Source organism: Heterodontus francisci, chromosome 1 (genome assembly GCF_036365525.1).
Source record: "Heterodontus francisci isolate sHetFra1 chromosome 1, sHetFra1.hap1, whole genome shotgun sequence".
Lineage (NCBI taxonomy): Eukaryota > Metazoa > Chordata > Chondrichthyes > Heterodontiformes > Heterodontidae > Heterodontus > Heterodontus francisci.
This window is the reverse complement of record NC_090371.1, coordinates 240,832,099-240,845,548: the sequence shown is the minus strand read 5'-3', so window position 1 is coordinate 240,845,548 and position 13,450 is coordinate 240,832,099. Positions and strand designations below refer to the sequence as shown.

General features: G+C 42.0%; 1 protein-coding gene across 3 annotated transcripts in view; it reads right to left on the bottom strand.

Moving 5' to 3' along the window:
• Positions 1-2,307: 2,307 nt before the first annotated feature.
• Positions 2,308-13,450, bottom strand: part of bbs7 (Bardet-Biedl syndrome 7) — a 119,908-nt gene continuing 108,765 nt past the window's right edge. For all 3 annotated transcript variants that reach the window (XM_068042284.1, XM_068042290.1, XM_068042298.1), the window contains exons 16-19: positions 10,784-10,893; positions 10,578-10,681; positions 7,695-7,818; positions 2,308-3,860 (exon numbers count right to left, since the gene is read on the bottom strand). In XM_068042284.1, the coding sequence (XP_067898385.1) occupies positions 3,727-3,860; positions 7,695-7,818; positions 10,578-10,681; positions 10,784-10,893 (472 nt within the window). In that variant the 3' untranslated portion in view covers positions 2,308-3,726. The remainder of the gene's footprint in view (positions 3,861-7,694; positions 7,819-10,577; positions 10,682-10,783; positions 10,894-13,450) is intronic.

The window sequence follows — 13,450 nt, the reverse complement described above, 5'->3', positions numbered from 1 at the left end:
CATCCTGACTCCTTGCTTAAGTTCCTTCCTACTTTCTTTATATTCCTCAAGGGCTTCGTCTATTCCCAGCTTTCTAGCCCTTACAAATGCTTCCTTTTACTTTTTGACTAGGCTTACAATATCCCTCATTATCCAAGGTTCCCGAAACTTGCCAAACTTATCCTTCTTCCTCACAGGAACATGCCTGTCCTGGATCGCATCAACTGACGTTTGAAAGACTCCCACATGTCAGATGTTGATTTACCCTCAAACAGCCGCCCCCAATCTAAATTCTTCAGTTCCTGCCTAATATTGTTATAATTTGCCTTCCCCCAATTTAGCACCTTCACCTGAGGACTACTCTTATCCTTATCCACAAGTACCTTAAAACTTACGGAATTATGGTCACTGTTCCCGAAATGATCCCCTGCTGAGATGTCGACCACCTGGCCAGGCTCAGTCCCCAATACCAGGTCCAGTACGGTCCCTTCCCTAGTTGGACTATCTACATATTGTTTCAAGAAGCCCTCCTGGATACTCCTTACAAATTCTGCCCCATCCAAGCACCTGGCACTAAGTGAATCTCAGTCAATATAGGGGAAGTTAAAATCACCCACCATTACAACCTTGTTGCTTTTACATCTTTCCAAAATCTGTCCACATATCTGCTCCTCTCCCTCCCATCTTGCTTGATAGTTTCTTTCCTATCTCACTAAACTCTGCCTGCAGGACCTCTTCTCTCTCCCTACCTATGTCCTTTGTATTAATATGGACCACAAATGCTGGCTGTTCACCCTCCCCCCTCTCTGCAGCCGTTCTGTGACATCCTTGACCCTGGCACCAGGGAGGCAATAAACCATCCTGGATTCACATCTGCGGCTGCAGAAATGCCTGCCTGTTCCCCTAACCATAGAATCCATTTTCCAACCTTCCTCCTGTAGAGCTGAGCCAGCCGTGGTGCCATGGACTAGACTGGCTGCACATTCCAGAGGAACATCACTTTCATCAGTATTCAGAGTGGAAAACTGGTTGACAAGTGAAATGCACTTAGGGGACTCCTGACTGATCCTTCTTGACTGCTTGGCAGTCACCCATTCCCTCTCTGCCTGCATACCCTTAAGCTGCAAGGCAGCTACATCTATAAACAGGCTATCCACGAAAGACTCAGTCTCGCAGATGCACCACAGTGACACCAGTTGCTGCTCAACTCCAGAAACCCAGAGCTCGAGCTGCTGCAGCGGACAACACTTCCTGCACATGTGGCTGTCCAGGACACGAGAAGCATCCTGGAGTTCCTGCCTGGAGCAGAATGCGCACTCCGAGGATCTGAGCTGCCCTGTCATGCCTTCATTTATTAGACTATTAAAAACTACAACTTAAAAAACTCACCAGCTACTCACCAATCAGCTGCTTTTCCTTTGCTGATATCACTTTATTTTATAGAGGTTAACAGAAATGTTTTTACTTAACTATTATCAAAAAACCTTAGATTTTAATTTGCTGAAAAATTCAGACTTCTTCAGTTTTACTATCCCCTATTATGCAATTTTTAAACTTTATTTCCAAGATCTATTTGAGTAATTGAGCACTGATTTTAATTGTATGATATTTATAAAATACACTGTAGATTTTAGTTTTATTCTAATGTATCGATCAAGTCTTATATTTATTATATATATGGTGCAGATTGAGGTCAAAAGCCAATCTCGGGGTCAAATATGACAACAAGACTGCGAACAGACTGGTTTAATCTCAGGCTGTTATCAGCCTGGAGTAGGTAGCTATGGAACAGAGTTTGTGGCGGGGACCAATAATGGCTTCGGTCTTCCTAATATTTATTTGGAAGAAATTTCTGTTCATCCAGTATTCATCAGACAAGCAGTGTGAGAAATCAGAGACAGTGACAGGGTCCAGAGCAGTGGTGGTGAGGGAGAGCTGGGTGTCATCAGCATACATGTGGAAAACTGACACTGTGTTTTCGGATGATGTCGCCAAGGGACAGCATATAGGTAAGAAATAGGAGGGGGCCAAGATTAGATCCTTCGGGGACATCAGAGATAACAGTGCGGGAGTAAGTCACTGAAGATGATTCTCTGGCGAGGTATGGATAGATAAGAATGGAACTAGATGAGGGTAGTCCCAGCCAGTTGGACAACAAAGGAAGGCACTGGAGGAGGAGGATGTGGTCAACCAAGACAAGGAGTTTATCTTTGTCACAGTCCGTATTTTCTTACATTCTTGCATCAATTTTTCTGTCAGGTTTTCAACAGAAACGTGTGACCAAACTAAAAAAAGTGTTGTAATGGAGATCTGATGAACGTATCGCAATTTAATGATATTTTTAACACCACCATATTTACAATCAATTCTATTTACAATACAATCACTGCATCAATGACTAAACAGTGGAATGAAAGAACAAAAGTTTAAAAATGGTTCAGTGAACAATTGCCTAAATGTAACATTATTGGAGAGGCTATGTTAGATTGTATTTGCCCCAAAAAGATGACCATCATTGTTACACATTCTTCAGTGTATGAAGCTACATGGTATTTCAGTGCTGGAAATTTAACAGAAACTTGGACAGGAACGAACATTAACATTGAAAAGGTTTGCAACAACTAGTGTTGTTATAATAACAATACATATAGGGAGTTGTACTATTTAGTAGTGTCCTATAATTATTACACAATATTAAGATTTTATTATATGTACATGATATTAATAAGAGTAACTCCATATCTTTATATTTTACTCCAGTATGTCAAAAATTGAGGATGTCTCAAAATAGTCTGCATGTTAGCTCTCAGCTGGAAAATACACTTGTAAGACACTGGGGGTTAACATGTTAGCTTACAAAGTATATGGGCCTCTAGTCTATGTCAAATATTTTATGATGACAGGTGTAAGCAATAGTGCTGGTCCAGACGGAGATTAGGAAAATCACATTGTGCCCATTATTGCATTTCAAAGAAAAAGGAGGGGGGAAAAAGACATACTTTTAATACAAGTTGCAAACACATATATAAATAAGTAAATTAGAAAAATCAAGTGGGAGAAAGACTGACATACCTCATTCCAGGATTCTCATTTCTGGATTCTCAAGAGTATTTCAAAACTGATGCTTAGAATACAAATTTCTCAAAAGTTCAAATAGGTGTTGCCTGAGCCTGCTAATCTACATTCAAGATATGTGTATAGGTGGAGTGGGTAGTGGGAGGTGGGTGGGGGGGCGGGGGAGTTAGGTGGCTGGAACATCCATTCTGGGTAACCTCAAAAGAATGGTGCTTTTGCCCATCATTCTCAAACTTCAAAAAATGGATTTTAAACATAGTTCTCACAACTACCATTTAAAAATATGCAAGCTCATACATACATCATATTATAATCATACTGCATATTTTGCAAGATATTAAGGGATGAAATTTCACAAGGGTTCTCACACTTATTTGCCATATATTTAGGGAAAGATCCAAGGAAACCTAGAGAAGCAGAGTAAAAATTGTTCATACCATTTCTCCAGGGTTTCCACAGATCCCCTGTCGAAATTAAGGCAGACGATTGAGAGAAATTCATCTCTTAAATATCTTTACAGTAACATGATCAGTTCTTGTTTATTCTCCCCGTCAATAAAATTGAATGTCTGTTTCACTACTCGTGAACTGCTTCCAATCATATTTCACCATTATAAAACAGCCATGGTCAGGAACTTTACATTTGCTTTTCAACAGGCTTTCAGTAGTTTCTCTAGGCTGAATCAAAGAATGCCACAAGACTTTTAGGATCATAATTATCTAAAATTTCCAGCAAAAGAGGAACCTTGGTTTTCACGTTGGTGCCTTTGAATTTGAATTTATCTATGAAGAGGTCAGTTATCATGCCTATTTGAGGAAGAGAAAGGAGAATTAGTGTGAATAAAAAAGATGTACCTCAGACTTTACAGTTAAAGGACTACACATTTCTCTTGCGCTTTAAGAAATGGTAGCCCAGTAATCATAGGCTGAATGGCCTGCTTCTGCATTGTATTATTCTATCGAGAATGTCCAAGCTCTTTCGATGAGCAACTGTTCTTGCAGACAGCTGGACAGACTCGACGGGCCAAATGGCCTCCTTCATTGCTATAACCATTCTATGATCCTATAATTCAATCCACTTAGTCCCACTTACCTGCTCTTTCCCCATATCCCTGCAAGTTTTCCTTCTTCAGGTATTTATCCAAATCCCTTTTGAAGGCTACTACTAAACCTATCAGGCTGTGCTTTCCAAATCCTAACCACTCTTTCCATAAATTTTTTTTAACCTTATGTCACCTCTAGCTCTTTCGTCAATCACCTTAAACTTGTGCCCTCTCATCGGCACTTCAATATTGTATAATATTTTTATTTTATCTCCGTTTCTAATTTGTTTTCAGATGTCATGGAAGACAGGGAATTTACAGTGGTGTAGTAATTAGTGGTGCTTCCTCCGATGACACACAGGGTAAATAAACTACTTGGCGTGGTGGTGAGCTATTTAGATCAGGAAGGCCACACAGTTTCTGCTAAGTTAACTGATCTCAGTGGGGTGGCAGTGTGACATTACAATTGGCCTCAGGCCAAATATCCTCAGGCTTGGGAAAATAAAAATAAAATTGCATTTATATAATACCTTTCACAACCTCAACATGTCCCAAATCACTTTACAACCAATGAATTACTTTTGAAGTGTAGCCAATGCTGTAATGTAGAAAATGCAGAAGCACCAGAGTCTGAGTACAATTTTCAAACATTTAATAATGATTTATTAAATCCTTGAACATGTCGTCTCCCAAATCCATGCCCACCCTTTCCTGCAACATGTCTGAAACTCTCCATTCAGGCTTCTGCCCCTGCTACAGTGCTGAAACAGCTCTTATCAAAGTCACAAATGACATCCTATGTCATACAGTCATAGAGTAATACAGCACAGAAACAGGACCTTCGGCCCACCTTGTCTGTGCCGCCCATTAAGCCTATCTATTCTAATCCCATATTCCTGCACGTGGCTCGTAGCCTTGTATGCTATGGCATTTCAAGTGCTCATTTAAATATTTCTTAAATGTTGTGAGGGTTCCTGCCTCTACCACCCCTTCAGGCAGTGTTCCAGATTCCAACCACCCTCTGGGTGAAAAGGTTTTTCCTCAAATCCCCTCTAAACCTCCTGCCCCTCACCCTAAATCTATGCCCCCTGGTTATTGACGCCTCCGCTAAGGGCAAAAGTTTCTTCCTATCTACCCTATCTATGCACCTCATAATTTTGTATACCTCAATCAGGTCCCCCCTCAGCCTTCTCTGATCTAAGGAAACAACCCTAGCCTATCCAGTCTCTCTTCATAGCTGAAATGCTCCAGCCCAGGCAACATCCTGTTGAATCTCCTCTGCACCCTCTCCAGTGCAATCACATCCTTCCTATAGTCTGGCAACCAGAACTGTACACAGTACTCCAGCTGTGGCCTAACTAGCGTTTTATACAGCTCCATCATAACTTCCCTGCTCTTATATTCTATGCCTCGGCTAATAAAGGCAAGTATCCCACATGCCTTCCTAGCCACCTGATCTACCTGTGCTGCTGCCTTCAGCGATCTATGGACAAGTACACCAATGTCCCTCTGACCCTCTGTACTTCCTAGGGTCCTACCATCCATTGTATATTCCCTTGCCTTGTTAATCCTCCCAAAATGTATCACCTCATACTTCTCAGGATTAAATTCCATTTGCCACTGCTCTGCCCATTTTACCAGCCCATCTATATCATCCTGTAATCTAAGGCTTTCCTCCTCACTATTTACAACACCACCAATTTTTGCGTCATCTGCAAACTTACTGATCATTCTTCCTATATTCAAGTCTAAATCATTGACATACACTACAAACAGCAAGGGTCCCAACACCGATCCCTGCGGTACACCACTGGTCATAGGCTTCCAATCATAAAAACAACCCTCGACCATCACCCTCTGCCTCGTGCTACTAAGCCAATTGTGGATCCAATTTGCCAGATTTCCCTGTATCCCGTGGGCTGTTACCTTCTTGATCAATCTCCCATGTGGGACCTTATCAAAAGCCTTAGCGAAGTCCATGTAGACTACATCAACTGCTTTACCCACATCTACACACCTAGTCACCTCCTCGAAAAATTCAATCAAATTGCTCAGGCATGATCTCCCCCTGACAAAGCCATGCTGACTATCCTTGATTAATCCCTGCCTCTCCAAGTGGAGATTAATGCTGTCCCTCAGAATTTTTTTCCAATAGTTTCCCTAACACTGATGTTGGACTCACTGGCCTGTAATTACCTGGTTTATCCCTACTACCCTTCTTGAATAATGGTACCACATTCGCTGTCCTCCAGTCCTCTGGCACTTCTCCTGTGGCCAGAGAGGATTTGAAAATTTGTGTCAGAGCCCCTGCCGTCTCCTCCCTTGCCTCACACAGCAGCCTGGGATACATCATATCCGGGCCTGGAGATTTATCCAATTTTAAGCCTGCTAAAACTGCTAATACCTCCTCCCTTTCAATGCTAATTTGTTCAGTGATTCACCGCTCCTCCAGCCCAACAAGCCTTAGAGATCTCTGTGCTCTTCCAATTCTGGCTTCTTGTGCATTCGATTTTAATCGCTCCATCACTGCTGACAATGGCTCCAGTTGCATAGGCACTAATCTCTGGAATTCTCTCCCTAAACCTCTCCACCTCTCTAGCTCTTTCTCCTCCTTTAGGACACTCTTTATCACCTCACTCTTTTCCAAGCTTTTGGTCATCTACCCTAATATCACCTCATGCGCTTAGCTGTCAAATATTTATCTAATAATCTCCCCTGTAAAGAACCTTGGGATGTTCTACTATGTTAAGGGTGCTATATAAATGCAAGTTGTTGTTGTTATTGATGAAATATTTAGTTACTGAAGGATGACCCTCACCTCTGGACCCACCAACGTTGCCACCTTTAAGAGAAAAGATCATTTGGTGCATAGGTTTGCTGCTATAGGAGCTTTAAGCTTCCCTGACGCACCGGAGAATGTTTCAGCTGGAACATAGAAACACAGAAAAATAGGAGCAGGAGTAGGCCATTCGGCCCCTCTAGCCTGCACCACCATTCAATACGATCATGGCTGATCATCCAAACTCAGTACCCTGTTCCCACTTTCTCCCCGTATTCCTTGATCCCTATAGTCCCAAGAAATATATCTAACTCTTTCTTGAATATATTTAATGATTTGGCCTCAATTGCTTTCTGTGATACAGAATTCCACAAGTTCACCACTCTCTAGGTGAAGAAATCCCTCCTCATCTCAGTCCTAAATGGCTTACCCCTCATCCTTAGACTGTGACCCCTGGTCCTGGACTCCCCCGCCATCGGGAACATCCTTCCTGCATCCAGTCTGTCCAGCCTTTTAGAATTTTGTAGGTTTCTATGAGATCCCCTCTCATTCTTCTAAACTCTAGCGAATACAAGCCTAATCGACCCAATCTCTCTTCATACGTCAGTCCTGCCATCCCATTAAGAATTTCAAAAGTATTAACAGTGCAAGCCATACTGAAGCTTGGAAAATATGGTTGTGGAGGGAGAGTGAGTGGAGAAACTGAAAGTAATGCAACAGGTCCAAGGTTGTGCTGTGTAATGTGCACTTGCACACCTATCAGCATAATTATATTTTCAACTATTCATAGTATTCCTTCTGTCCAGTTACAGTACTTGCCATACAATCTCTCCAAGTGAGCAGGCTGTTTCTTATACTCTTCCAGCAGATTATCAGCTTCCTCTAAAATGCAGCGGTATTCAGGTATTAGGAAATCCACATTCCCTTCATACAGTTGCAGCTCCTGCAACGAAATGGATCACCTGGTCATAGATCATTACACTTAACTTCAGAGATTCTCTACATTCTATTGCTGTAAATATAACAACTTGTATTTATAAGACATCATTAATGCAGGAAAACATGCCAAAGTGCTTTACAAAAGCATAATCAGGCAAAAATTGACAGTGAACCTAAGAAGGGGATATTAAGAGGGTGACTAAAGGAAATAGGTTTTAAGGAGGGTCTTAAAGGAGGAGACAGAGGTCAAGATGCAGTGAGTATCAGAAAAGTCATTTGAGAGATTAGGATCAGATGGTTGCAAGCACAACAACAACAACCACCTATATTTACATAAGCAGAGTCAGCAATGGTGGGGTGAAGGGATTGCAAGATGCTTAAGAGGCCAGGAGTTGCAGGAATGCAGAGTTCCTGGCGGAGGTTACAGAGATAAGGAGCGTGGAGACCATGAATGAATTTGAACATGAGGTTGAGAATTTTACATTTGCGGTGTTGGTGGATCGGAGGCTAATGCTGGCCATTGAGCACAGGGGGGATGGGTGAGGCGAGAGTTAGGATCCAGGCAGCCACATTTTAGATGGTGATCATGTTTCAGGACCGTTCTGCAAAATGCATGAAAAACTAAGTGGAGTCTGCTTCGACTAGTTTTTCCAGTTCTGCAACAATCGAAACAGCAGTCCTTAGAAGAACCATTGGAGCACACTGAAGATATTGCAGGGAAAGGGAGAGCAGGACTGCTTTCCGAAATCCACAGTACTGTGGTCCACTTCCAGCCCATACTTGGATCCAGTCCCTCTCATTCCTCTATGTATTGGAGTTTGTGATGAGCCCTGTATGCAGTGTGAATCATCATTCTCTGACCCCTTGTTCTACATTCATCCACCACTGGAAACAATCTTTCACTGTTTACACACAATAAGTCCCCAGGTTTCACTCTCCCCTTCACTGGCTGCTCCTCTTGGCTCTGTAAGAAATGCTGGGCCCTGTGCCCAGCCCACCTCTGCTCATTATTCTTTTGTTCCCCACCCTGCTCAAGCTCTAAAATAAAAGCAAAATACTGCGGATGCTGGAAATCCGAAACAAAAACAAGAAATGCTGGAACCACCCAGCAGGTCCGGCAGCATCCATGGAAAGAGAAGCAGAGTTAACGTTTCGGGTCAGTGACCCTTCATCGGACCCTTCATCCGATGAAGGGTCACTGACTTGAAACGTTAACTCTGCTTCTCTTTCCACGGATGCTGCCGGACCTGCTGGGTGGTTCCAGCATTTCTTGTTTTTGTTTCTGCTCAAGCTCTAATTGTCCTGATCCTCAGCCCAGTTTCCCTCTGCCCTAATCTCCTGACTGCCTCCAGTCCCAATCTCGCCCCCACCACCCCTCAAGTCCCAATTTAAGTATAATTTTATAGTTCTTTCTAAGAGCTGGCATAGGCACAATAAGAAGCGTGGCTTCTTTCTGCACTGTAAGATTCTATGAGTACTTCTATGAGATGGGCCCTTTGAAGAATGTTGATAGAGGGACAGAGGATAGCTGTGGTGTTTTCCAAGAGGGATTCATGCCTGGAATGGTGACAGGAAAGTAGGAAGGCAGAGGAATAGTGAAAGGGTGGAGTAGTGAGGGGCAAAGTATCTGAGAAGGAGAAATAAAAAATGACATGAATGTGTCATGGAAAGCAGAAGAAGGCACAAGAGGGGTAAAGACAACAGAAAAAAATAACATAAGGAAAGTCAAAAATGAGAAAAGGTCATTCAACCCTTCTTAAATCTCTAATATCTTAAAAAAACTTAAATCTCTAATATCTTAAAGGCATTTTTATATAAGTGTCAGTGCTAGTTTACACTAATGGTACCCGAAATATAGCTGAAGGTAATCCCAATAAAAACCTGTAAGACTTGCTAATCCAAGCGTGCAGAAGATAGCAATGCTACTATTGAAATAACACAACACTCCTGAGCTAGTGTCAGCTCTCTGTACTGGCAGCGGAGCAATGTCACAGAGCGGTGCTATGAGGTGCAAAGTTGAAATGTGGCAATTCTCCCAGGCTGTTCGAAACATTGTCTGAGAAATTTGTGTTCCATTCCAGGGACACATGGTAACCTTAAGCACCACACTAGATTAGATTAGATTAGATTAGAGATACAGCACTGAAACAGGCCCTTCGGCCCACCGAGTCTGTGCCGAACATCAACCACCCATTTATACTAATCCTACACTAATCCCATATTCCTACCAAACATCCCCACCTGACCCTATATTTCCCTACCACCTACCTATACTAGTGACAATTTATAATGGCCAATTTACCTATCAACCTGCAAGTCTTTTGGCTTGTGGGAGGAAACCGGAGCACCCGGAGAAAACCCACGCAGACACAGGGAGAACTTGCAAACTACTAGTTTTCAGAAAGTGCATTTATATGAGCAACTACACTTGATTACTGAAGGTGGATTATTGTCCAATATAGATGCATGTTTTTTCACACAGGGAGTTTAGTGGAGCCAATAATTAGTCTTGGAAAGTTAACCAACTCATAATTTGTTTTGTTTTCTTACTTAATTGAAAAAAGGAACAGTTTTTACATTCTCAAAAAATATTTTTTATTGGAAGCATTCAACAGAATGCCTAACAATCCTGCCACTCCAGTTGAAAAGATTGTTGCAGCACAGTCTACCTAGACGCACAATCCATTTTGTTTATGTGCGAGCGAGAGAGAGAGAGAATGAGACTCACTCATGATCTGTTATTTGAACGTCTGTGCAACTTACCTTCAAAGCATCGATCAGCTGGACTTTCTTGGCCAAAAGCAACTGATGTTCCAATTTGGGATGGATCAATTTTAATGTGTAGTTTATGGATTCCTCATTAACATCTTTAAAAAGAAGACACATATCCTTCAGGAAAAACAGTTCATAAATAAAGGAATTCTAGGACCTGAAAAGGACACTGAATTAAATTGTGGATTGGTTCTCACCATATGAGATGTTGAGATTGATTTTTCTTTTTGTAGCTTCTTTTGTTAATATGTCTTTCAGGATGGAAATGGTAGAGATGTTGTCCGACTTAAAAGATCCTTCACCTTTTCTGAAATCAAATTCAAAGTACACTAATTAAATAATCCTCAAAAGCAAATCCATCACAAAAAAACAGAATAACTCAGAACAAGGATACTATTCTGCAACAAACTGTTAAAAATTTAATAAATAAAATACTTTATATAGCCCAGTTCATTTCCTCTGGGGTGGCTGGTCTAAGATAATAAAAGTGCTATATGTCAGAAAATTGAAACAAATGTGTAACAAACAATTTCCAAATGTAGCAAATTAAGTCCCAATGTTGTTGGGGACAGAAAAAGTAAATACATTAATCAAGTACCTCACTGTACATAACATTGTTTTCATACAATCTGGGCCGAACTTTTAAATGGCTGCAGAGGCGGGACTAGAGGCGGACTGGCCCGCAAGTTCCCATCACCTGCCGGCTTGCTGACACGTTTCCACCTCCGGGCCTTTTTGGAACATGCCAGTTTGGTGGCAGGAACGACCAGTTACCTGCCCGCAAGTGGTGGATACCCAGTTAGGCATCATTAAGGGCATATTAAGGACACTCTTTTCCAGTTGCCATGTGGGCCCCCCGCTAAATCCGAAACATGGCCCCAGGATACAGGAGCCTCCCAGCGGCAGATCTACCATTTTTAAACCCCATGGCCATGATTGCAAGATGGCCACAGGGCTACCCCTCCTCAGTAATTGTCTGGTAGCTGTGGCGAGTTTTAATTTCAACTTTTTATGAACTCTTCAGAGGGTGCCTTCATCTTGAGGTGCCCTCTCCTACATATATTAACAGCTCCCACATTTGACGGTGGGGTGCCCAATCTCTCCGGACTGGTGGGCTTCCTATTGACCCTCCAGCCTTGGGAGCCCACCCATCATATATAATTGGGCAGCAAGCACACAGCGTGGCCACTAACTGGCCATTTCGTTAGGCGCCAATGCTGATGCGGAATTGGGACCCAGAAATGTGCCCGTCAGGGTTCCGACTCCAGAAAAAAATCCAGCCCAACATCGTTGCAATGGGTAATTAATAATAAAATAAAAACCACTGCACAATAAAAAGTTTATAGTTTTAACCATTTTTTTTGAGTACGAAAAGGCTAGCTACACAGTTGGGCTGGGAGGAGGATTGGTCTTAATAATACAATACCAGTCATATGGACCATCTAGTTCACCTTCTACCATCCTGGTAGGCACATGATACAATGTTAAAGAGATTTTTGACGATCACAGCAATCAATCTCTACCAATTAGTCGACAACAGACCCGGAAATAACATGAGGAAAATCCCTTTGGTGAATAGCTTTGGGAAACCTGATTAGCAAAACTAATTAGATGCAAAAATGCAAAGATGCAAATTTATTTTTTTAAAGAGCAATTCACTGCACTTATCATTCAAATTTACCAAATGGAAAAATGTAAAAGGGCAGATTTTTCAAATGAACAATAACTTGCATTTATATAGCTCCGTTAACAAGAGTATTATGTCCGAAGGCACTTCACAGGAACATAATCAGATAAATATTGACACTCAGCCAAAGGAGGAGACATTAGATTTAGGACAGGTGAACAAAAGCTTGGTCAAAGGTGTAGGTTTTAAGGAGCATCTTAAAGGGGGAGAGACGTGAAGGCAGAGGGAGACAATTCCAGAGTTTAAGGCCTAGATGGTTGAAGGTAGAGCAGCCAATGGTGGGGGTGAAGAAAATGGGGGATGTACAAGCTAAGTTGGAGGAATGTAGAGTTCTTGAAGGTAACAGAGCTGAGTGTGGTTACAGAAGTAGGGAGGGGCTAGGGTCTATCTGGATTTGAACACGAGGATGAGAATTTTTAAATCAAGGCACTGTTGAACCAGGAGCCAATGTAGATCAGCAAGCACACTGGTGCTAGATGGATGGAACATAGGAGGCCATCTAGGACATCAATGGAATAATCAAGAGCAAAATACTGCAGATGCTGGAACTCTGAAATGAGAACAGAAAATGGCGGAAGTTCTGATGAAGGGTCACAGACCTGAAACGTTAACTCTGTTTCTCTCTACACAGATGTTGTCAGACCTGATGAGCATTTCCGGCACTTCCTGTTCTCATTGGAATGATCAAGTTGGGGAGATAACAAAAGTATGGATGAGAAAATTTCAGCAGTAAGTAGGCTGAAGAAGGGACAGAGACAAGCAATGTTACAGAGATGGAAGTAGGCGGTCTTTGTAATGTAGAGGATATGTGTTTGGAAGCTCAGCTCAGGGTCAACTAGGATGCTAATTTTGTGGGTGCAGCTTAGTCGGAGATGGTAGCAAGGGAGGGGTTGGAATTGGTGGCTAGGGAATGAAGTTTTTTGCCACTACCACCACCAACTTATATTTAATATAGCATTGTTAACATAATAAAACCTCCCAAGATACTATACAGGAGCATTATAAACAAAGTATGGCACCGAGTCACAAAAGGAGATATTAGGTCAGATATCCAAAAGCTTGGTCAAAGAGGTAGGTTTTAAGGAGTGTCTTAAAGGAGAAAGGCAAGGTGGAGCGGCAGAACTTAGAGCAAAGTGCTTTGTGTGCAACGAACATAAGCTGGAAAATCCAAAGGATG